The sequence below is a fragment of the Triticum aestivum genome, chromosome 3B (assembly GCF_018294505.1).
Source record: "Triticum aestivum cultivar Chinese Spring chromosome 3B, IWGSC CS RefSeq v2.1, whole genome shotgun sequence".
NCBI classification, from domain to species: Eukaryota; Viridiplantae; Streptophyta; class Magnoliopsida; order Poales; family Poaceae; genus Triticum; species Triticum aestivum.
The window spans coordinates 635,138,864-635,161,797 of NC_057801.1; the positions used below are offsets into that span (position 1 = coordinate 635,138,864).

The 22,934-nt window shown below is 46.5% G+C and overlaps 1 protein-coding gene and 1 long non-coding RNA gene across 2 annotated transcripts; one reads left to right on the forward strand and one right to left on the reverse strand.

The window, feature by feature from the left end:
- The first annotated feature begins 9,206 nt into the window (after positions 1-9,206).
- On the forward strand, positions 9,207-11,175 carry LOC123065921 (uncharacterized). Its single transcript, XR_006431172.1, has 3 exons — positions 9,207-9,391; positions 9,972-10,865; positions 11,046-11,175. It is a non-coding gene; the product is annotated as an uncharacterized lncRNA (long non-coding RNA).
- Positions 11,176-12,446: 1,271 nt separating this feature from the next.
- LOC123071389 (probable protein S-acyltransferase 16) lies at positions 12,447-18,024 on the reverse strand. Its single transcript, XM_044494931.1, has 7 exons — positions 17,594-18,024; positions 14,385-14,477; positions 14,202-14,303; positions 14,045-14,122; positions 13,845-13,943; positions 13,675-13,770; positions 12,447-13,084 (listed from the first exon to the last, which is right to left on the reverse strand). Exons 1-7 carry the CDS (start codon positions 17,867-17,869, stop codon positions 12,947-12,949), a joined length of 882 nt encoding a protein of 293 aa, XP_044350866.1. The 5' UTR covers positions 17,870-18,024; the 3' UTR covers positions 12,447-12,946.
- Positions 18,025-22,934: the final 4,910 nt, after the last annotated feature.

Here is a 22,934-nt window from a genome sequence, read left to right on the forward strand (position 1 = left end):
TAAGGCAGAAGTTGAGAACCAACTTGAAAAGAAAAATAAACGAGTCCGGTCAGATCGTGGTGGAGAGTACTTCTCGAGTGAGTTTGATTACTTCTGTGCGGAACACGGTATTATTCATGAGAGGACGCCTCCCTATTCTCCCCAGTCAAACAGGGTTGCCGAGCGGAAAGACCGTACTCTAACTGATCTGGTTAACGCCATGTTAGATACATCGGGTTTTTCCAAGGCATGGTGGGGGGAGGCTATATTGACGGCATGTCATGTCCTGAATAAAGTTCCGACAAAGGATAATGAGATCACTCCCTGTGAGAAATGGGCAAAGAGAAGGACAACACTCTCGTACTTGCGTACTTGGGGCTGTTTGGCGAAAGTCAACGTGCCGATCCCCAAAAAGCGTAAGCTTGGACCCAAGACTGTGGACTGCGTTAATTTGGGCTACGCTAAGAACAGTGTTGGCTATAGATTTCTAGTAGTGAAATCTGAGGTACCTGACCAGAAGGTCGGTACAATTATGGAGTCTAAGGATGCTACATTCTTTGAGGATATTTTTCCTATGAGAGATATGCAAAGCACTTCTAGACAGGAATCTGAGGAGACTCCTGAGCCTGCCATTCCTATGGAATATTATGAACGAACACATCATGAAAATCCTGAGGAGGATGACGAGGAAACCCTTGGTAGGGGAAAGAGACAAAGGACTACAAAGACCTTTGGTGATGATTTCTTCGTGTACCTCGTGGATGATACTCCCACTTCTATTTCAGAATCGTATGCCTCTCCAGAAGCTGACTACTGGAAGGATGCGGTCCGTAGCGAGATGGATTCCATCATGGCTAACGGGACATGGGAGATCACTGATCGTTCCTATGGTTGTAAACCATTGGGATGTAAGTGGGTGTTCAAGAAAAATCTTAGGCCCGATGGTACGATTGAAAAGTACAAGGCTAGGCTTGTGGCCAAGGGATATGACCAGAAAGAAGAGGAAGATTTCTTTGATACTTATTCACCTGTGGCTAGACTGACCACCATTCGAGTATTACTCTCGTTGGCGGCCTCACATGGTCTTCTCGTCCATCAAATGGATGTTAAGACAGCTTTTCTGAATGGAGAGCTAAACGAGGAAATCTACATGCAACAGCCAGATGGCTTTGTGATAGATGGTTAGGAAAGAAAGGTGTGTAGGTTGCTGAAATCTTTATATGGCCTGAAGCAAGCACCTAAGCAATGGCATGATAAGTTTAATACAACTCTGACATCTGTTGGCTTCGTTGTTAATGAAGCTGACAAGTGTGTATACTATCGCCATGGTGGGGGCGAAGGAGTTATACTATGCTTGTATGTTGATGACATACTGATATTCGGAACCAACCTCAAAGTCATTGAGGAGGTTAAGTCGTTTCTGTCTCAGAACTTTGAGATGAAGGACCTTGGTGTGGCTGATGTTATCTTGAACATCAAGCTACTGAGAGATAATGAGGGTGGGATCACACTTCTGCAATCCCATTATGTTGAGAAGGTGTTGAGCCGTTTTGGATATTCGGACTGCACACCATCTCAAACACCATATGATCCTAGCGTGTTGATTCGAAAGTCAAAAGGCATGGCTAAAGATCAATTGAGATACTCTCAAATCATTGGTTCATTGATGTACCTAGCGAGCGCAATGAGGCCTGACATCGCGTTTGCTGTGATCAAACTGAGCCGGTTTGTTTCCAAACCGGGTGATGTACATTGGCATGCTGTTGAAAGAGTAATGCGCTATCTGAAAGGTACTATGAACTATGGACTTCACTATACCGGAGACCCGTCGGTACTTGAAGGGTATAGTGATGCGAATTGGATCTCTGATGCTGATGAGATGAAGGCCACAACTGGGTATATGTTTACTCTTGGAGGTGGCGCTGTTTCCTGGAAGTCTTGCAAGCAAACGACCTTAACGTGATCGACAATGGAAGCAGAATTAACAGCATTAGACACTTCTGGTGTTAAAGCATGATGGCTTCGAGATCTTTTGATGGACTTGCCATTGGTTGATAAACCAGTTCCAGCTATCCTTGTGAACTGTGATAATCAAACTGTCATCACCAAGGTGAAGAGTTCAAAGGACAACATGAAGTCCAACAAACACATAAGAATGAGATTAAAAGCTGTCAGAAAATTAAGAAACTCCGGGGTGATAGCGTTGGACTATGTCCATACGGCTAAGAATCTGGCAGATCCCTTTATGAAAGGGCTATCGCGTGTAGTGATACATAGTGCATCGAGGGAGATGGGTATGAGACCCACATGAGTTGCCATGGTGGTAACCCAACCTATGTGATCGGAGATCCCGTGAAGTAGGACCTAGGAAAACAAGCCAGTGGTGAACTAAGGAGACTAACTTTACTAACCCACTCCGTTGGAGATGCAATACTCTCGGAAACTGTATGGAAGGATGATTACTATCTTAATGTGTTCCAAGGCTTATATGTATAAGCAAGATGCTGTCCTACAGAGCGATCTTTGGAGGAACACACCTATGTGAGCCCGACTGCTAGTCACAGTCTATGAGATTGCGGTGATCTCTAGTAAGCTCATGAATAGGCCAGGAGTGTGACTTATATGCTCCACCCGAGGGGTCAGCCTTCGGCAGCCCAGTACTAGTAAGACATGTGGTGAAACTTCTTTACACCAAACTGACAATTCAAGGCATAGTCCATTGTTCAGTTGTGAAGGAGTGTAGCTACTTGCTCTAGGTGAAGCTCAACCTTAATAGGTCTTCACTGAAACACTGGTATATCAAAACAACGTTTGGAACAAAGGACAAAGTGGGCCCCTGAGATCTGGTGGGGGATTGTTGAAATGTGAGATGGGCCTAGAGCCCATATGACAATTTCAGATTTGATCTCTAAGGGCCCATGTAGGTGACATGACAAGGTGGTGGGAAGTTTAGTCCCACCATGCTAGTGGAAGGAAAGTTGTAGTGGTTTATAAGGGTGGCTCTTCTACATGCTATTGGAGCTTGAGAAGAGAAGAGGCCCTCGCTTGCTCCTCCTCCGCCGCCCGCCTCGCCACACCTTGCCTCGTCACGATGCGCTGCGGGTTGCGGGAATGAGCCGAGCCGAGCTCACACCTATGCGCTTATTTTTGCCAGTCACTAACGGAGAGGTTCTGACAGCAGGGCCACGATCTGAGACGTCAGATCGTGGGCTGTCACGGACTCGGACGTGGGTCAAGCCCGCGTCTCTCCACGCAGTTGCGTCTATATAAGTGTGTTGTGTCCTCTAACTTTAGCCGCCACGATCAGATCACATCTTCTCCACGCGAATCGCCCACCTTCGTTCCTTTGCTGCTGTGACTCCATCCCGTCCTCCGCGTACACGGTCGACGGGAGAGCAGGTCTCCAAAACTCCATCTCTCTGGTTCCTGTACGGGAGAGAGACGAATATGTTTTTGGGAAGCGACTACGCGACTGCTCGCCTCCCATCCACTACTTCCTCAACATCCGTGTCGTCTCCGTCATCACCATGTCCAGCGACGCCGAACGCGCCGCCGCCGAGAAGACCGAGGCCGACAAGAAGGCCGCCGAGGACGCTTCTCCTGCTGCCACCGCGGCAGTGGCTTCTGCATGGCCTACTCGAGGGTATACCGCGTTTATCCCTCTCCTGATAATTTCTGTATTAGCAGTGCTAGCATCATGTGTAGATTTGTCTACTATTTGCATAGTACGTCCTTGTTTAGATCAGTACCAGTATGTTGTTAGTTCTGTCAATGCCATGCTAGTTATCTATTTATGGATTAAATTAGTCGAAAAATTGCCTATTTTCTCAGCAATCCAAAAACCTATTATGTGTAGGAATTTTTCGGCAAGTGGCTTTGCCGCGGCACTGAAACCGGATAAGTTTACCGGTACGTACTTTAAGCGTTGGCGGACAAAAACCACTTTATGGCTCACGGCTATGAACGTGTTCTGGGTCACCGGTGTGTCCACGGGAACGATTGCTCCTGATCAGGAGAAGGCGTTCAGGGAGGCAACCACTGTGTTTCTCGAAGCAGTTCTTAGCGTGATCGGAGATAAATTGGTCGACGCATATTTACATGTGCATGTCGCCAACGAATTGTGGGAGGCGCTCGAATCTAAGTTCGGGGCCGCCGATGCAGGGAGCGAGATGTATATTATAGAGCAGTTCCACGATTACAAGATGGTTGAAAACCGTCCTGTACTGGAGCAGGCTCATGAGATAATATGCATTGTTAAGGAGCTTGAGCTTCTGAAGTGCGAGTTACCGGGCAAGTTTGTCGCGGGTTGCATAATCCCTAAGCTCCCCAATTCCTGGAGGAACTTTGCCACCACTCTGAAACATCAGAGGCGTGAATTCTGTGTGGAGGATGTCATTGGCCATCTGAATGTTGAGCAGAATTCGAGGGCAAATGACTCGCACGGAAAAGGGGCCGAAGGGACTTCTGTTGCCAACATGGTGACCAAGAGGAACTTCAACTCCCACAAGTTCAAGGGAAAGAACGGTGTCCAATAGAATACCGACTTCAAGAAAAAGGGTAAGAAGACCTTCAAGAAGAACAAGAAGGATGAGGGCTGCTTTACTTGTGGTTCGACTGAACATTGGGCCAACAAGTGCCCAAACAAGTTTAAGAAGTCAGGACAGGACTCCAAGTCTGTCAACATGATTGTGGGCAACAATGAGAATGGTGCATCTGGGTACGGTAATTTATTTACTGTTTTTTCAGTGTTTCAGCCTACTGATTGGTGGGTGGATACAGGTGCAGGTGTTCATGTGTGTGCTGACATTTCATTGTTCTCTTCTTACCAGGTCACAGGCCACGGGTCCATATTGATGGGGAATGGCGCGAGTGCTTCTGTTCATGGTGTTGGCACGGTCAATCTGAAGTTTACTTCGGGAAGGATCGTGCAGCTGAAGAACGTGGAGCATGTCCCCGCCATCAAGAAGAACCTCATTAGTGGCTCCCTTCTAAGTAGAGAAGGGTTTAAGTTGGTATTCGAGTCTAATAAATTAGTTGTTACTAAGTATGGACTATTTGTTGGAAAAGGTTATGAGAGCGGAGGGATGTTCCGCCTTTCCCTCGCAGATTTCTGTAATAAAGTCCTGAACCATATTCATTCGAGTGTTAATGAATCTGAAGTTTGGCATTCACGTCTTTGTCACATAAGTTTCGGTGTTATGACGCGGCTAGCTAAGTTGGATTTAATCCCGAGTTTCACTTTAGCCAAAGGTTCTAAGTGCATGTCATGTGTGCAACCTAAGCAACCTCGCAAGCCTCACAAGGCTGTGGAGGAGAGACACTTGGCACCGTTAGAACTCATACATTCTGATCTTTGTGAGATGAATGGCGTGTTGACTAAAGGTGGAAATAAGTACTTCATGACATTGATAGATGATTCCACTAGATATTGCTATGTATATCTGTTAAATACTAAAGATGAGGCTGTACACTACTTTAAAATCTATAAGGCAGAAGTTGAGAACCAACTTGAAAAGAAAAATAAACGAGTCCGGTCAGATCGTGGTGGAGAGTACTTCTCGAGTGAGTTTGATTACTTCTGTGCGGAACACGGTATTATTCATGAGAAGACGCCTCCCTATTCTCCCCAGTCAAACAGGGTTGCCGAGCGGAAAGACCGTACTCTAACTGATTTGGTTAACGCCATGTTAGATACATCGGGTTTATCCAAGGCATGGTGGGGGGAGGCTATATTGACGGCATGTCATGTCCTGAATAAAGTTCCGACAAAGGATAATGAGATCACTCCCTGTGAGAAATGGGCAAAGAGAAGGACAACACTCTCGTACTTGCGTACTTGGGGCTGTTTGGCGAAAGTCAACGTGCCGATCCCCAAAAAGTGTAAGCTTGGACCCAAGACTGTGGACTGCGTTAATTTGGGCTACGCTAAGAACAGTGTTGGCTATAGATTTCTAGTAGTGAAATCTGAGGTACCTGACCAGAAGGTCGGTACAATTATGGAGTCTAAGGATGCTACATTCTTTGAGGATATTTTTCCTATGAGAGATATGCAAAGCACTTCTAGACAGGAATTTGAGGAGACTCCTGAGCCTGCCATTCCTATGGAATATTATGAGCGAACACATGATGAAAATCCTGAGGAGGATGACGAGGAAACCCTTGGTAGGGGAAAGAGACAAAGGACTGCAAAGACCTTTGGTGATGATTTCTTCGTGTACCTCGTGGATGATACTCCCACTTCTATTTCAGAATCGTATGCCTCTCCAGAAGTTGACTACTGGAAGGATGCGGTCCGTAGCGAGATGGATTCCATCATGGCTAACGGGACATGGGAGATCACTGATCGTTCCTATGGTTGTAAACCATTGGGATGTAAGTGGGTGTTCAAGAAAAATCTTAGGCCCGATGGTACGATTGAAAAGTACAAGGCTAGGCTTGTGGCCAAGGGATATGACCAGAAAGAAGAGGAAGATTTCTTCGATACTTATTCACCTGTGGCTAGACTGACCACCATTCGAGTATTACTCTCGTTGGCGGCCTCACATGGTCTTCTCGTCCATCAAATGGATGTTAAGACAGCTTTTCTGAATGGAGAGCTAAACGAGGAAATCTACATGCAACAGCCAGATGGCCTTGTGATAGATGGTCAGGAAAGAAAGGTGTGTAGGTTGCTGAAATCTTTATATGGCCTGAAGCAAGCACCTAAGCAATGGCATGATAAGTTTAATACAACTCTGACATCTGTTGGCTTCGTTGTTAATGAAGCTGACAAGTGTGTATACTATCGCCATGGTGGGGGCGAAGGAGTTATACTATGCTTGTATGTTGATGACATACTGATATTCGGAACCAACCTCAAAGTCATTGAGGAGGTTAAGTCGTTTCTGTCTCAGAACTTTGAGATGAAGGACCTTGGTGTGGCTGATGTTATCTTGAACATCAAGCTACTGAGAGATAATGAGGGTGGGATCACACTTCTGCAATCCCATTATGTTGAGAAGGTGTTGAGCCGTTTTGGATATTCGGACTGCACACCATCTCAAACACCATATGATCCTAGCGTGTTGATTCGAAAGTCAAAAGGCATGGCTAAAGATCAATTGAGATACTCTCAAATCATTGGTTCACTGATGTACCTAGTGAGCGCAACGAGGCCTGACATCGCATTTGCTGTGAGCAAACTGAGCCGGTTTGTTTCCAACCGGGTGATGTACATTGGCATGCTGTTTAAAGAGTTATGCGCTATCTGAAAGGTACTATGAACTATGGACTTCACTATACCGGAGACCCGTCGGTACTTGAAGGGTATAGTGATGCGAATTGGATCTCTGATGCTGATGAGATGAAGGCCACAACTGGGTATATGTTTACTCTTGGAGGTGGCGCTGTTTCCTGGAAGTCTTGCAAGCAAACGATCATAACGAGATCGACAATGGAAGCAGAATTAACAGCATTAGACACTTCTGGTGTTGAAGCAGGATGGCTTCAAGATCTTTTGATGGACTTGCCATTGGTTGATAAACCAGTTCCAGCTATCCTTATGAACTGTGATAATCAAACTGTCATCACCAAGGTGAAGATTTCAAAGGACAACATGAAGTCCAACAAACACATAAGAATGAGATTAAAAGCTGTCAGAAAATTAAGAAACTCCGGGGTGATAGCGTTGGACTATGTCCATACGGCTAAGAATCTGGCAGATCCCTTTACGAAAGGGCTATCGCGTGTAGTGATAGATAGTGCATCGAGGGAGATGGGTATGAGACCCACATGAGTTGCCATGGTGGTAACCCAACCTATGTGATCGGAGATCCCGTGAAGTAGGACCTGGGAAAACAAGCCAGTGGTGAACTGAGGAGAGTAACTTTACTAACCCACTCCGTTGGAGATGCAATACTCTCGGAAACTGTATGGAAGGATGATTATTGTCTTAATGTGTTCCAAGGCTTATATGTATAAGCAAGATGCTGTCCTACAGAGCGATCTTTGGAGGAACACACCTATGTGAGCTCGACTGCTAGTCACAGTCTATGAGATTGGGGTGATCTCTAGTAAGCTCATGAATAGGCCAGGAGTGTGACTTATATGCTCCACCTGAGGGGTCAGCCTTCGGCAACCCAGTACTAGTAAGACATGTGGTGAAACTTCTTTACGCCAAACTAACAATTTAAGGCATAGTCCATTGTTCAGTTGTGAAGGAGTGTAGCTACTTGCTGTAGGTGAAGCTCAACCTTAACAGGTCTTCACTGAAACACTAGTATATCAAAACAGCGTTTGGAACAAAGGACAAAGTGGGCCCCTGAGATCTGGTGGGGGATTGTTGAAATGTGAGATGGGCCTAGAACCCATATGACAATTTCAGATTTGATCTCTAAGGGCCCATGTAGGTGGCATGACAAGGTGGTGGGAAGTTTAGTCCCACCATGCTAGTGGAAGGAAAGTTGGAGTGGTTTATAAGGGTGGCTCTTCTACATGCTATTGGAGCTTGAGAAGAGAAGAGGCCCTCGCGCGCTCCTCCTCCGCCGCCCGCCTCGCCTCGCCTCGCCTCGTCACGCCGCGCCGCGCCGCGGGTTGCGGGAATGAGCCGAGCCGAGCTCACACCTATGCGCTTATTTTTGCCAGTCACTAACGGAGAGGTTCTGACAGCAGGGCGGACTCGGATGTGGGTCAAGCCCACGTCACGCGAATCGCCCACCTTCGTTCCTTTGCTGCTGCTGCCGCCGGTGACTCCATCCCGTCCTCCGCGTACACGGTCGACGGGAGAGCAGGTCTCCAAAACTCCGTCTCTCTGGTTCCTGTACGGGAGAGAGACGAATATGTTTTTGGGAAGCGACTACGCGACTGCTCGCCTCCGATCCACTACTTCCTCTACGTCCGCGTCGTCTCCGTCATCACCATGTCCAGCGACGCCGAACGCGCCGCCGCCGAGAAGACCGAGGCCGACAAGAAGGCCGCCGAGGACGCTTCTGCTGTTGCCACCGCAGCAGCGGCTTCTGCATGGCCTACTGGAGGGTATACCGCGTTTATCCCTCTCCTGATAATTTCTGTATTAGCAGTGCTAGCATCATGTGTAGATTTGTCTACTATTTGCGTAGTACGTGGTTGTTTATATCAGTATCAGTATGTTGTTAGTTCTGTCAATGTCATGCTAGTTATCTACTTATGGATTAAATTAGTTGAAAAATTGCCTATTTTCTCAGCACCATTATCTTATCCAGAGGAACGCCCGAGTGTTGTGTACCCAACAACGCCATCCCCCAGACATCAGGAATATTACGAGGAGTACACACCAGAGGAGTACTTCGAGCCGGACGAGGAGGCCACGGTGTGCATTGGGAATCTACCGTATGACATTGACAAGAAGGACCTTGCCCTGCTCTTCAAGGATGTTGGCATCGTCATGTTTTCGGAGGTGAGCATTCTTTGCTCTTCATTGTCCTTGCCGGTAACCGATATATGAAAATAGTGCCCCAAATTCTTGATTAATGAGTAGTGTATGCATGACTAAATATGGCCCTGCAACTACTGGTAGCAAGATCACGCAGTTCTGTACTCCCCCTGTTTTCTGTCGTCATGTACATTGTTGAAGTCCATAGGGTGAGGCTGCTCGAATCTAATAGTATGTAGCTGATTTGTGAGCTTGTGTGATATCTTTACGTTGCAGATTGTACCTGTATTATCTTGTTTCGACCGATGCTTGTGCTGTGTGGAGATGCTGTTGATTACAGAATCATTACGTATTCATTTCTAGCCACTTGGTTTGGTCATTATACTCTTTTCATATCTAGCTTCTGAATAAACTCTCAAATAATTTAAGCATGTTTCTTATCAAGACTGAATGCATTGTTTCTTTGCCTTCTCTAGGCAATTCATTCGCTAAATGGATATCTGTTTCATCAGTGTTGTTGATAGGCAGTTAGACAATGAAGTTATTAAGACATGTATGGTTTTTCTTTGTTCTGAAACACAGTTTCTACTTTGTGTCTGTGCAGATCATTTATGACAGGGAAACAGGCGAGAGCTGTGGATATGGGTTTGTCACCATGAGTACTGCTGAGGAGGCCAAGAAGGCTGTGGAGATGTACAATCGCCGTGTGAGTATGTTTTATAAATGGTAGCTTGGTGCGGCTACTCTCCGTAAGTTAAAAAGGGCCTATTCTTCTATCGTAGCTGCAGCTACTGTGCTCAGAGTTGAGCAAGTATATGATTGCAGTATGGATGGAGTGTCTTCCCCAGGTTTGTATTTGCACACCTTTCATGTAATAGGATACAGTGGTGATGTGTTGTGGTACTGGTTTCTGGTTTGCATACAAAGTTAATCATTTTCATGACAGTTCCCTTGGTTTCTGATTTTTGGAACTCCTTAATCTGAAGCCCAACCCAATACATATCCTCATTCTGCCAATTTGTTTACTAGATCATGCAACGACATGCCATCTATATGAGACTGTTCTTTGACATAATTTGCTTCTTCTAGTTGTTATTACTTCTCGAGGCCAGTGTCACGTGTAATCGCTATGCTTAAGAATGTAATAATGGAAGTTTTCATGCTTTGCTGATTTACCTTTAATTTGAACATGCAGGAGATGGACGGCAGGCCCCTGACTGTGTACAAGACAGCTGCTACCAGAGGTGCCCAGACAGAAGAAACGCCGTCTCCCCACCCCTGTCGATCAGAGTCTTCTTCGTTCAAGATCTATGTGGACAATCTTCCCTGGAAAGTGAGCAACTCAAACCTGAAGCAGCTGTTCAGTGACTATGGTGAAGTGGTCGGTGCCAAAGTTGTTTACCACCGCGGAAGAGAAGCCGGGCGCTCCCCATTCGGTTTTGTCACGATGGCGACGCGGCAGGAATCGGAGAATGCCATTTGGCACCTCAACAAGCAGGTCAGTCAGTGCGTGGTCTGGTTGGTTGCCAGTCAATTGTTGTACGAGCAGATGAAGCAGATTTGGTTTTACTGAGATGATTGGAATCACGGTTGTGAAGCTAATTTTCAGGCACCATTTTCCTTGCCCGAACGGGGTATATGTTGACACATTTTCATGTTTTGATTTTGATGTTTGCAGGTTTGGTGGGGACGCAAACTGCGAGTGCAAGTCGCAAGAGAGGAAGGGACACGGTGAGGGTTTTAGGTGCTGGGCTTTGCAGGTTTAGGTAGGAGCATCATAGCACGCGTGATACTGGTCTAGATTCAGAGCCTCCATCAGCTTTCTTGCCGTGCTTCTCTTTTCGCATTTAGTGTTACTACTCCTGTAACAGACGAGTAGAAATCATAAGCATTATGCTTGGTTTCAGACCAATACTACTACCTCCGTAACTTATACTCCTTCCGTCTTCTTTTTTTGAATACACATAAGCATGTGTATCATTGTGTTAGAGAAGAAGCGGCAAAGAAGCTCGGTACAACGCCTTTCGGCCATTGCAACGCAAGGATTAGCAGCCACACACACCAGACACATCCATCCATGTTTTTAGTGTTAGATACATCCATATCTAGACAAATCTAAGACAACTAGTTTAGGACAAATCTAAGACAACTAGTTTGGGACGGAATTAGTATTTCATAGAAACCTGTAATTTTAATCATGTTGGCTAATGTATTCACGGCTAAAGCGTAAGCATACACTGAACCTACACACCCAGACGTCCTACACTATAGTAGGCGGCTTGTTCTGCTGCCCTCCTGCTGCCGCCGCGGGTGGTGCCACCGTCTCGTAGCAGCCTACAGCCAAGAAGGCAAACAACTCCTAAAGCTATGTTCGTTTAAACCTCTCTTGGAGAGGATTGGAGAGGTTTGGACGGGATTGAGGTGAATTTTGACTTATAGGGGATTTAGAGTCAGTTTGGTTGGTGCCCTCAACACCATGCCTGAGAAATTTTGATGCCTGGCACGAGCCTGGGAAACTGGAAAATATTGCCTGGTCAGGCAAGTATAGCGGAACCCTGTTTGGTTCACGACCTGGCCTGCTGAGCGCTTAAAAGTCAATTTGATGTCTGAAACAGCGATTTGATTCCTTCCCTACTGCCTCGTTCCTTGAGCACTATAATTAATAAGCCCAGGCGTCCAAATTCACATGCCTGGACGAGGCTAACCAGCTTGCCTTGTTTTGGGGCCAGGCTAATTGCGTTGTCAGATTTTGTGGCCAGGCTGGCTCTCTCATCACCGGGATCTCAACCAAACAGGAGCCAGGCAGCTCTCAGGAAGGCCCCAGGCCAGGCATCAAACATCCAGGACATGAACCAAACTGACCCTTAATCCTCCCCAATCCACTCCAATCCTCTTCAAAACTCTTGCAACCGAACAGGCCCTAAATTGAATCTGAAACCTCCAAATTTAGCCATCGCAGCTTCTCATGCGCCACAGGCTGCATAAGTTTCACAGAGAATGGCCTGCTTTCAGGTCACAAGCATGCATAGCAGCACGTATGGACACACATTTTGTAAACAGATTTCACGGATTCAACATCTATAACACAACAGCTCTATACATATTGAGTAAACTGGACATTTGTCCCTAACTCTCTCTGACACGAAAACGCAATATACGGACTTCAGGTAAACGACACTTCAGGCACTTACTTTACAACAGAGCGGTCTTTGACTCATCAGTTCAGACTTTTTCGTATGAGTACAGGCAGGCCAGGCCACTCCAGTGATTCTTCTCATCAAGCGGGCCAAAAAGTACTCCCTCCGTCCGAAAATACTTGTCATCAAAATGGATAAAAAGAGATGTATCTAGAACTAAAATAGATCTAGATACACCCCCTTTTATCTAGTTTGATGACAAGTATTTCCGGACGAAGGGAGTATAATGGAATAACTAGCTAGATTAGGATCTCTAACTCCAGACACATCCCTGGGGCCTGGAGGAAATACTCTTGAAGCTCCTCAGCCCTCACTATGTACCTTACACTTGCAGCATGATTCACCGATTTGATCCCACAATATACGCTCTCAATGCAAGAGCTCAAGACATTGCCAGATGCTTTTCTGCTTTGGATGGTAGTGTAGATAGCGGAATATCATATGATGTGCGGAAACGAACGCCGTTGCCTATGTTCCTCGATACAGGGCAGAACCAGCATAGCATGTTGGGGCCTAGGACCTGTCATAGGGGAAAGAGTTGAGAAAACTGATGCCTCATGGTTCCTGTAATACTTTTAAGAGATAAATTTACATATTAAGAAGCACTCTGAACTGGCGATTAGTCAGAAAAAACCCGAGTGCATATTTTAGGAACGCCCCCGCGCGGGCATGCCCCCACTATCAAGTGTGTCCACTTGCACATTTCGAAAAAGATTGAAATATTCCTAGTTATGTACTGTATGAGAATATTAGCAGTACCAAAAAAATTGTGCAAAAATATGCATATTCCACGCAAAATAAAAGGTTAATATGAAAAATGCCATATAAACCATGCTGGACATAAGAGATAGCAAGATGTAATAGTGGTCTGAATTTTTCTTGCCAAAATTTGCAGATATAAATGCTGTCTTTATTTTTGTTAACTTTTTTTTTTCTGGAATACTGCATTTACACCGTTTGAATGGACAGGTAGAAAGCATGGTCATGGACTTAGAGAGGCTATTAACAAAGTTACTGACAAGGCATTTGCATCATTGCATGGTAAACATACTTGAGTGCTGAATTGTTTGCGGTATATGTAAAAGAGAAGTGAATGGAAAGAGTTCTTACCGAAACAATATTATGATACACACCGAGATCATATGGATGATGGTAAAGATTTCCAGCCTTTTCTGCCAACCACATTGCCCTAACTCCTTCATGGTACTGCAAACCATAGCTACCATTATAGATAGGCAAACAATTAAGTCCTCAAAGAGAAGGGATCCTATTTTTCAAACCTCAATAGTAGTTTTATTATGCAAGATGAGGTAAACATGCCAGACCAAGAGGATAGACAATGCCAAAGTCATTACACACACAAAGACACCACAAATAACCTGCACATTTTTTACATTCTTGTGTTAGTTATCTAGAAGAATGTTTTATCTGCCAGCATTTTATATGCTGAAAACTGAAATAACTTTTTCAATTCACTTACTAACGATTTTCTTGGAGAATCAATTCCTGATTGTTCATCTTTAGGCACACTATGCACTGCGCCTCCAATCATCAGAGCCTTACATAAATTTGAATCTTCTCATGGTCAATCACAGCACAAGCATACTCACTAAAGTAAATCAAGGATATTAAAGTACCAAAGAATAGAAGCTTGCGGTTGCAGCGTACAGCACAAATACGAGGAAAATTTTGTAATTCTCATGCCCAACGCAATTGTTAATCCAAATACAGTGGTGGTCCTGCATAAAAAAGTAGCACAAATGCAAATAAGAACCACGCAATAGAAAAGTGTTACACGAATCATTGTCAATAATCAGCACCATTTTCAGAATACATCTCTTGCAGACACGACAATGATGCGCGCGAGGAGGTTTATAATGAGAACACTTCTGGCAGTATCTCAAATCACCACCCTGCAATGACAACATGGAGGCTGATAAGATATTATTAATAAGAATTAAATACAGGCAACAAGGTAAGTTGTATCCTATTGTACATCGGCAAACAGTCACATGGCTTTCAGTACACAGCAATGAACATCTATTTCGGTGACATAGATTAAGCTTGCCAAATCAACTGTATGTATGCGCATACAAGTCCGCCCATACATCATTAAGCACTCCATGCAAGACTGGACCTATAGTTTATGTTGAGATATATGTATTATCGAATAAGTAACGAAAGTAATCTGTATGAGATTCAGGAATATCACACTTTGTGCATTCTTGCCCCACCCTTCAGCTGAAAATGGCTCCTTTTATTCATCAAAAAAAGGGCAACCTGGTGCATGTAGCTCCCGCTTGCGCAGGGTCCAGGGAAGGGTCCGACCACTTTGGGTCTATAGTACGCAGCCTTTCCCTACATTTCTGTAAGAGGCTGTTTCCAGGACTTGAACCCATGACCTCATGGTCACAAGGCAGCAGCTTTACCACTGCTCCTTTTATTCATCAATCAAATATTAAATATTACAGTCAGGGACCCATGTTGGTTCAGGGGTATACCAGACATACACACAGAAGTTTTGGAAAAAGATAGGTATTTTATTTTCTTATTTTTAGAAATAGGAGGGCCTCCATTTTCCATTATGGGAAACCCCGAGAAGTTCTTACAGACTAGAAGTTCTGTGCAGCAGAAAGCTAACACAAAAAGCTTGCTATATAAACATAACAAACGGAAAATCCCTCTTGGTGATGAAGCACACAGAAAAGGTGCACCATCCAATGCTCCAACCCATAAGACCAGTCCGAACAAGGCACTGACAGCAACAGCTTGAAGCAAGCAAAAGAACCACATCTCAGTAAAATGTGCACATCTTAATATTTATACAGATCAACAATAGAGATAAAGAGTTTGTTGAGTAAAGCCATTTGTTGACAACAGTAGTCTGTAAAATCCTTGCCACGCAGATCGCAAGATACAGAAGCAAGGCAATAAAATACAGAGGAACAGCAGAGTTCAGAGGGAAGAGAGAGCAACTAAGGAAAAAAAACAAATTTCTCTTTTCATTTCTTGAGAGCAAAGACAACAGGAGTTATATATCCTTCCCTTACGACTCAGATCCACCTGCTAAATAATCCGATATAACACACACCACTACAGGTCACATGAAACACAAACGTCAGCAAATCGTTAACCTCTGCCACTAGCGACACCCACTTGTTCTTCGGGTTTGTCATTGGCGGTACTGGTGCCGGTCATGACATAAGCATAAATAAAATCCAAGCTGACCCATTGGTAGGAGGCACAACTAACAACTGGCAGCTGGTCGCGACATCGGTTCATGTTTTTGATCAGTTGCGTCACCTTTGTGCTTGAAAATGGAAAATAAAATCTATGTTTATTCTTTTACTTTGTTTTTTAGTATGTTGTCCCCCTTTATGATGAATGAACGTTTATATCCTTCTGACATCCTTCAAGAAATTGGTAGCGGTTCATTGTCGGCATGCTGTGTTTTTTCCTTTCGTGCGGGACAACACAGGCTTCTTAAAATGGTGCTACTGCTAACACTAATTCTTTCCATGGCTATAGTTAGAGCTGAGACTTATATTATACGTAATAGACTCTGTGATAAATAAGCTAAAATAGACCAGGGGTTTAATGATATAATGACTGCTGTGTTACATTTAGTGAGTGTGAATTCTTTGTGCAAGTTAAGGATGGTGAGTGGTACACCATGCCATCATTACCTTGCTTGCCACTACAGGTCACACGAGACCCAAACGTCGGCAAATCGTTGACGTCTGCCACTAACGACACCCACTTGTTCTTCAGGGTTTGTCGTTGGCGGTACTGGTCCCGGTCATGACATAATCATAAAAAAAAACCAAGCTGACCCACTGGTAGGAGGCAGAACTAACAACTGCAGCAGATGGCGACATTGGTTCAGGATTTTGATCAGTTGCGTCACCTTTGCTCTTGAAAATGGGGAACAAAAATCTATGTTTATTCTTTTAGTTTGTTTTTTAGTATTGTGTTCCCCTTTATGATGAATGGATTTTTATATCCTACCGGCATCCTTCAAGAAATTGTCGGCAGTTCATTGTCGGCATGCTGGGTTTTTCCATGTGGTGCGGAACAACGCAGGTTTCTTAAAATGGTGCTAACACTAATTCTTTCCATAGCTATAGTTAGAGCTGAAGACTTACACCCTCTGTTCAGTAATGTATGACATTTTTGCAGTTTAAATTGAACTACCAAAATGTGCTACATTAGTGAACAGATTATATTATACGTTGTAATAAACTGTGTGATAGATAGGCTAAAAATAGAACAGGGGTTTAATGATATAAACACTGATGTGTTACATTTGGTCACTATGAATTCTTTGTGCAAGTTAAAGATGGTGAGTGGTGACACCATGCCATTATATCTTGCTTGCCATGTCAAATTGTAGTTTTTATTGATTACTAATTTTTTTCCTTATAAATTACTCCGTATATGTCTTTTTAGACATTTCAAATGGACTACAACATATGGATGTATGTAGACATATTTTAGAATGTACATTCACTCATTTTGCTCCCTATGTAGTCACTTGTTGGAATCTCTAAAAAGACTTATATTTGGGAACGGAGGGAGTATATGACATTGTGTAAACAGTTTGTACTTTTATTTTCGTTTTTGTGGACTTGTATGTTTTAGGTTGCAAAGTACTCCATCCTGAAATCCTGGAACCGTCACTAAGTACAGTGTGTCAGTGACAGAGCAGGACACTCGTCAGACCCATCTTGGACTTGGACATCCATCAGTCCACCTCCCACTGAGATATCACCAAGACAAGATTGACTGATTTAGCTAAAAATGGCAAAGCAGCCTTCCGCTTCAAAGATCCGAACCCCGCAGACGGAATCACCAGCTCACTGAATCTTGCTTCCAGGTAATGTTCTACCACATCTAAATCCAAGACCCCAAATGTCTGAGGCCTAATTCGGCAACCGGAACATAGGGGCCACCGGAGAGATCCCATCTTCGAAGCGGGATCTGGGTGTGGTGCCGGTGCGGGAAGAGGGAGGCTGGCGACCGGTCATACCTTGCGCTTGATCTCATGGAGGGGAGTCTCGGCGTCCTCTACGTCGGGCACGAAGGCGGGCGGCACGCGGCCCGGGTCGCGCGTGACGACGAGGCCGTAGGCGGCGACGCAGGCGAGCGCGAGCGCGGTGTAGGCCGCGACGTTGGCAACCCCCGCGGCCGTGGCGAGCCCCAGCCACGCGGGGATCGCGAGGAACACCGCGGTGTAGTAGACGTACCCGATCGCGGCGAACACCGAGATTATCGGCAGCGTGACGTAGCCCGGCCGCCCCGCCATCCGAGCAGCCTGGCCGCGGGAGAGCCGAGAGCGGCGCCGCGCAGCGAGCTAACCGAAGCAAAGCAAGCAGCTTGCTGGCGTCTGACGGGGAAAAGGGGCGTGCCGGGTCGGTGTGGGTGCGATGTGATGGTGGCAGGCGGTATAGCGGCGAGTGAGGCGCGGGCTGCGGTTGGTAGGCAGGTGGACGTCCGGAGCGCGGTGCGGCGCCGTGCGGTCCATGTGGTTGCCGGGGAGGCGTCCGGGTTTGGCTCGCGTAGCCGTCACGGCTGCGGCCTTTGCAGGTCGAGTTAAATCATCACGCATTTGGGGGTTGGGGCGCACATTTCCTCCCTTCTTGAAATTCGTCGTACCGACTCTCGGCCAAAGTCACTTTGATTACCTTTCTGTAACATCAAAAAATTCAGTTTTTGGAATGTTAATTAAATATTTTCATAAGGAAATGAAACTTTTGAGTAGTACTTATTTAAAATTTTCAAAACATGCCATGCCAGTTGGATTAACATAATTGTCTAATAAAAACAATTATTGATTTGGAAATTTATTTAAATTCAAAAGGATTTAATATTCTTAGTTAGGTTTTGTAACTCTCACACTCTATATTGCCTAGCCTCGATGGGCTTATGTACTGTGTTACAACAGAAGTAGAGAACACGGATCTCACCAAGAGCGGCGCGCTAACGCACGAAGTGTAGATCGATCTAGATGTGATTCGTACGTTGGTGTTGCACCGGGTTGCTCGACATGTAGACGACGTTGACGTTGTCGCGGTAGACCACTGTAGCTCGCGAGGGAGGTTGATGAAGTTCGCCGAGGAGCTGGCGTAGCCATACCGACTTGGCGACGGTGTTGGCAACCGGGCGATACTTGGCCTCGGCGCTAGATCGAGAGATGGTGTTTTGTTGCTTGGACGACCACATGAGGAGGTTATCGCCGAGGAAGACGCGATAACCGGAGGTGGACTTGCGTGTGTCGGGGCAGTCGGCCCAGTTGGCGTCAGAGTAGGCGACGAGCTTGGTGGTGGTGTCTCGATGAATCTGAAGCCTGAGGTGCGCCGTCCCTCGCAGATACCGGAGAACTCGCTTGACGAGCTGAAAGTGGCAGTCCCGCGGCGCATGCATGAACAAACAACACTATTGTACGGCGTAGAAGAGGTCAGGGCGCGTAAAGGTGTGGTAGTACAGCGCGCCGACCAAGTTGTGGTAGAGCAACGGGTCGTGGAAGAGCGGCCCGGTGTCGGTGGAGAGCTTGGCGAGCATGTCGATGGGCATAGAGGTCGGCTTGCGGTTCAACATGATGTCCAATCAAGGATCTCCAAGGCGTACTGCTCATGTGAAAGGAACATGCGCGCGCGGTGGTGGTGATGTTGATCCCAAGGAAGTGATGAAGTGTGCCGAGGTCGGTCATCGTGAACTCGCGGTGGAGCGCCTGAATGATGGAGCGGGGCACGTCGACGGAGCTGACAGTGGGGATGATGTCGTTCATGTACAACAGGTTGTAGGTGAGGTGGTCACCACGGGAAGAATGAACTGCAACGAGTCCGCCTGCGAAGCAATGAAGCCGAGGGTGCGCATGTAGCTGGTGACGCAAGAGAGCCACGCACGCAGCACCTACTTGAGACCGTAGAGAGAATGGTTCAGCCGGCACACATGTGTAGGCGAGGCGGCGGCGACGAAGCTGGGACGACTGGGCGTTGTAGACCGTCTCCGTGAGGTGGCCATGGAGAAAGGCATTCTTGACATCGAGTTGATGAATGGGCCAGTTCTTCCCTACAGCGAGGCTGAGGACAACTAGAATGGTCGTCGGCTTGACGGCGGGGCTAAACGTCTCATCATAGTCAATGCCGACCTACTGAGTGAACCCGCGAGCACCCAACGCACCTTGTACCAAGCGAGAGAGCCATCGGGATTGAACTTGTGCCTGAAAATCCACTTCCCTTTGACAACATTTGCACCTGCAGGACGTGACACCAAACTCCAAGTGTTATTCTGCATCATTGCGTTATATTCATCAAGCACAACGGTGTATCAGTTTTTGTCTTGGAGGGCAACACGGTAGGAAGAAGGGATGTGACTAATGGTAGGAGAAGAGGCTGAGGAAGCGACAAGTACTTTGGGTTGAGCAAACTCGGTTTGGCCCATGTACCTCATGCGATGTAGATTAGCGGGAGGAGGCAGAGGAACAGTGCGGGGTGGGAGCACGGGGGCAGCGGGCGAACGTGCATGCAGGGTGCATGGCGTGGGGTCGAGGCTAGCAGGCGGGGTACATGCAGGAGGCGAAGAAAAGCCCGAGGGCATGCAACGTACGTGCATGGGAGTTGGGTGGCGGGCTAGGTGGGGTCGAGGGGAGGCGCGTAGGGGTTGGCGGATTGGGCGGGTTAGGCGTGGGGGATGAGGAAGATTCAATGGGATGGGTGGGCGGAGTGGGAAGGAGCTAGGGGGCGCTAATCCTAGAGAGCGGGTGCGTGGGTGCGCGAATTTGGGAGGTGGGGATCCCAATGTGGATTTTTGTGGAGGCCAGTACGAGGTTAGTGTAGCGCGCAACTCAGGGAAGATCTCACGCCCGAGATTTTTTGTGGCTATGCGTTGGGTGGGAGTGGGTGTGGGTTCAACAGAGAAGTAGGGAAACACGTTTCATCAAATGTAACATGACGGGAAATGATGAGCTTGCATGTAGAGAGGTCCAAACACCTATAGCCCTTGTGCTCTAAGGGTTAGCCAAGAAAAACACAGCGCGAGGAGCGAGGGGTGAGTTTGTGCGAGCTAGTGGCAATGGTGTTGGGGAAGCAAAGACACACATGTGATCGTATGTGGGGTGTTTACCGAGAAGATGTTAGTAGGGGGTCTCAGACACAATGGAGGTGGATGGCCGTTGGTTTAGGATGTATGTCACGGTGTGAAGGGCCTCAACCCAGAACACGGGCGGTAGGTTGGCATGGATGAGAAGAACGCAAAGAATGTCATTGGTGGTGCGGATGAGGCGTTCCGCTTTACATTTTGCGGTGAAGTGTGAGGCCGCGAGAGACGGAATGACGCGCCATATATAGAGAATAGGTCACGGAGGGATGTGGTGAGGAATTCGCCCCTATTATCGCACTACATACACTGGATGGAGACATGGAATTGAGTGAGTATGTCCGCATAAAAATGATGCATTAGGTCAGCGGTGTCAGACTTGTTCCGCAAAGGGAATGTCCAACAATAATGCAACTAGTCATCGATGATTATAGGTAATACTGGAAATCTAAAAAACTACAAATTGGAGAGGTCCACAAATCACAGTGTATCAATTAAAAGGTGCAATAGTAAATGAGTTTGAACTAGTGAAAGGATCGATATGGTTGACTAGAGGGGGGGGGTGAATAGGCAACTAACAATTTTTAGACTTTTCTTTAACAATTTAAAGCTTGCAAAGAAATAGATTGTCTAGATGTGCAACTACGTGGACAACCTATATGATGCAAAGACAACTAGCATACTTGCAGGCAACAGATACAACACAAGTAAGCTTGCAAAAGTAAAGGCACAAGATAACCAAGAGTGGAGCCGGTGGATACGAGGATGTGTTACCGAAGTTCCTTCCTTTTAAGGGGAAGTACGTCTTCGTTAGAGTGGTGTGAAGGCACAATGCTCCCCAAGAAGCCATTAGGGCCACCGTAATCTCCTCACGCCCTCACACAATGCGAGATGGCGTGATTCCACTATTGGTGCCCTTGAAGGCGGCGACTGAACCTTTACAAACAAGATTGGGGCTATCTCCACAACACTTGGAGGCTCCCAACAACACCATGAAGCTTCACCACAATGGAGTATGGCTTCGAGGTGACCTCAACCGTCTAGGGTGCTCAACACCCAAGAGTAACAAGATCCGCTAGGGATAAGTGGGGGAATCAAATTTCTCTTGGTGGAAGTGTAGATCTGGGCTTTCTCAACCAATCCTGAGCAAATCAACAAGTTTGATTGGCTAGGGAGAGAGATCGGGCGAAAATGGAGCTTGGAGCAACAATGGAACTTTGGGGGAAAGAGGTAGGTCAACTTTGGGGAAGAAGACCCCTTTATATAGTGGGGGAACTGACGGTGTCCTGGACTAGGGGGTACTCAACGCGTCGTCTCCCGATCAGTTGGATTGGGCCGAGGACCCCCATGACCGTATAATCATGGGCCAGTTTGGACAGCTGCCGCATACAAGGAAGAATCCACAAGATTTGGCGATCAAGACAAGGACTCCTCCCCCACCGGCGTATTTGGCTAGGACTCATGTTATCCTAGGCCTCTGGTGCATTATATAAACCGAGGTCAGGCTAGTCGATAGAGATATACAACAACAATCATACCATAGGCTAGCTTCTAGGGTTTAGCCTCTCTGATCTCGTGGTAGATCAACTCTTGTACTACCTATATCATCAATATTAATCAAGCAGGAGTAGGGTTTTACCTCCATCGAGAGGGCCCGAACCTGGGTAAACATTGTGTCCCTTGCCTCCTGTTACCATTAATCCTAAGACCCACTGCTTGGGACCACCTACCCGAGATCCGCCGGTTTTGACACCGACATTGGTGCTTTCATTGAGAGTTGCGCTGTGTGATCGGCGGAAGGATCAATGGCTCGACTGTAGGTCAACTGCGACGTTGACTTCTTCGTCACCAGCTCGACTGGTCACCTTGGCTTGACCGAGGACTGCGCCCTATCTCCGATCGTCATGTTCGGATGAAGGCCTTCATCAAACACCAACTCCGATCTCTATTAAGATCATGGAGGAGTCATCCATGGAGCTCGGGGGCTCAACGTCAACATTGCCCTCAGGCGACCGTGCTGTTTTTCTGGACAGCAAACTTGTATCCGCCGCCACCACCTCCTCGAGTGTCTCTTAAACGATTACTTCGGTGGAATTATGCGGAATTAAGTCTACAACAACCTTCCAAAAATTTCGTCGAGTTCCGATGGAGGAATCTCCGGCAATCTCCGATATACCGGAGCCCTGTTGAATCTGGACGAGAATACGGACGAGTTTAGGGCGTGGTATCCAGCATCTAGCTCGGATGTCCTTTGGAGGATCCAACCGTTGATT

Coding starts and splice junctions, on each gene's coding strand:
- LOC123071389 (XM_044494931.1), bottom strand. CDS start 17,869: ATGGCGGGGCGGCCGGGCTACGTCACGCTGCCGATAATCTCGGTGTTC. Junction 14,304..14,384: donor AGAGATGTATTCTGAAAATG/GTGCTGATTATT, acceptor TTTTTTATGCAG/GACCACCACTGTATTTGGAT. Junction 13,085..13,674: donor TGTATCATAATATTGTTTCG/GTAAGAACTCTT, acceptor CCCCTATGACAG/GTCCTAGGCCCCAACATGCT.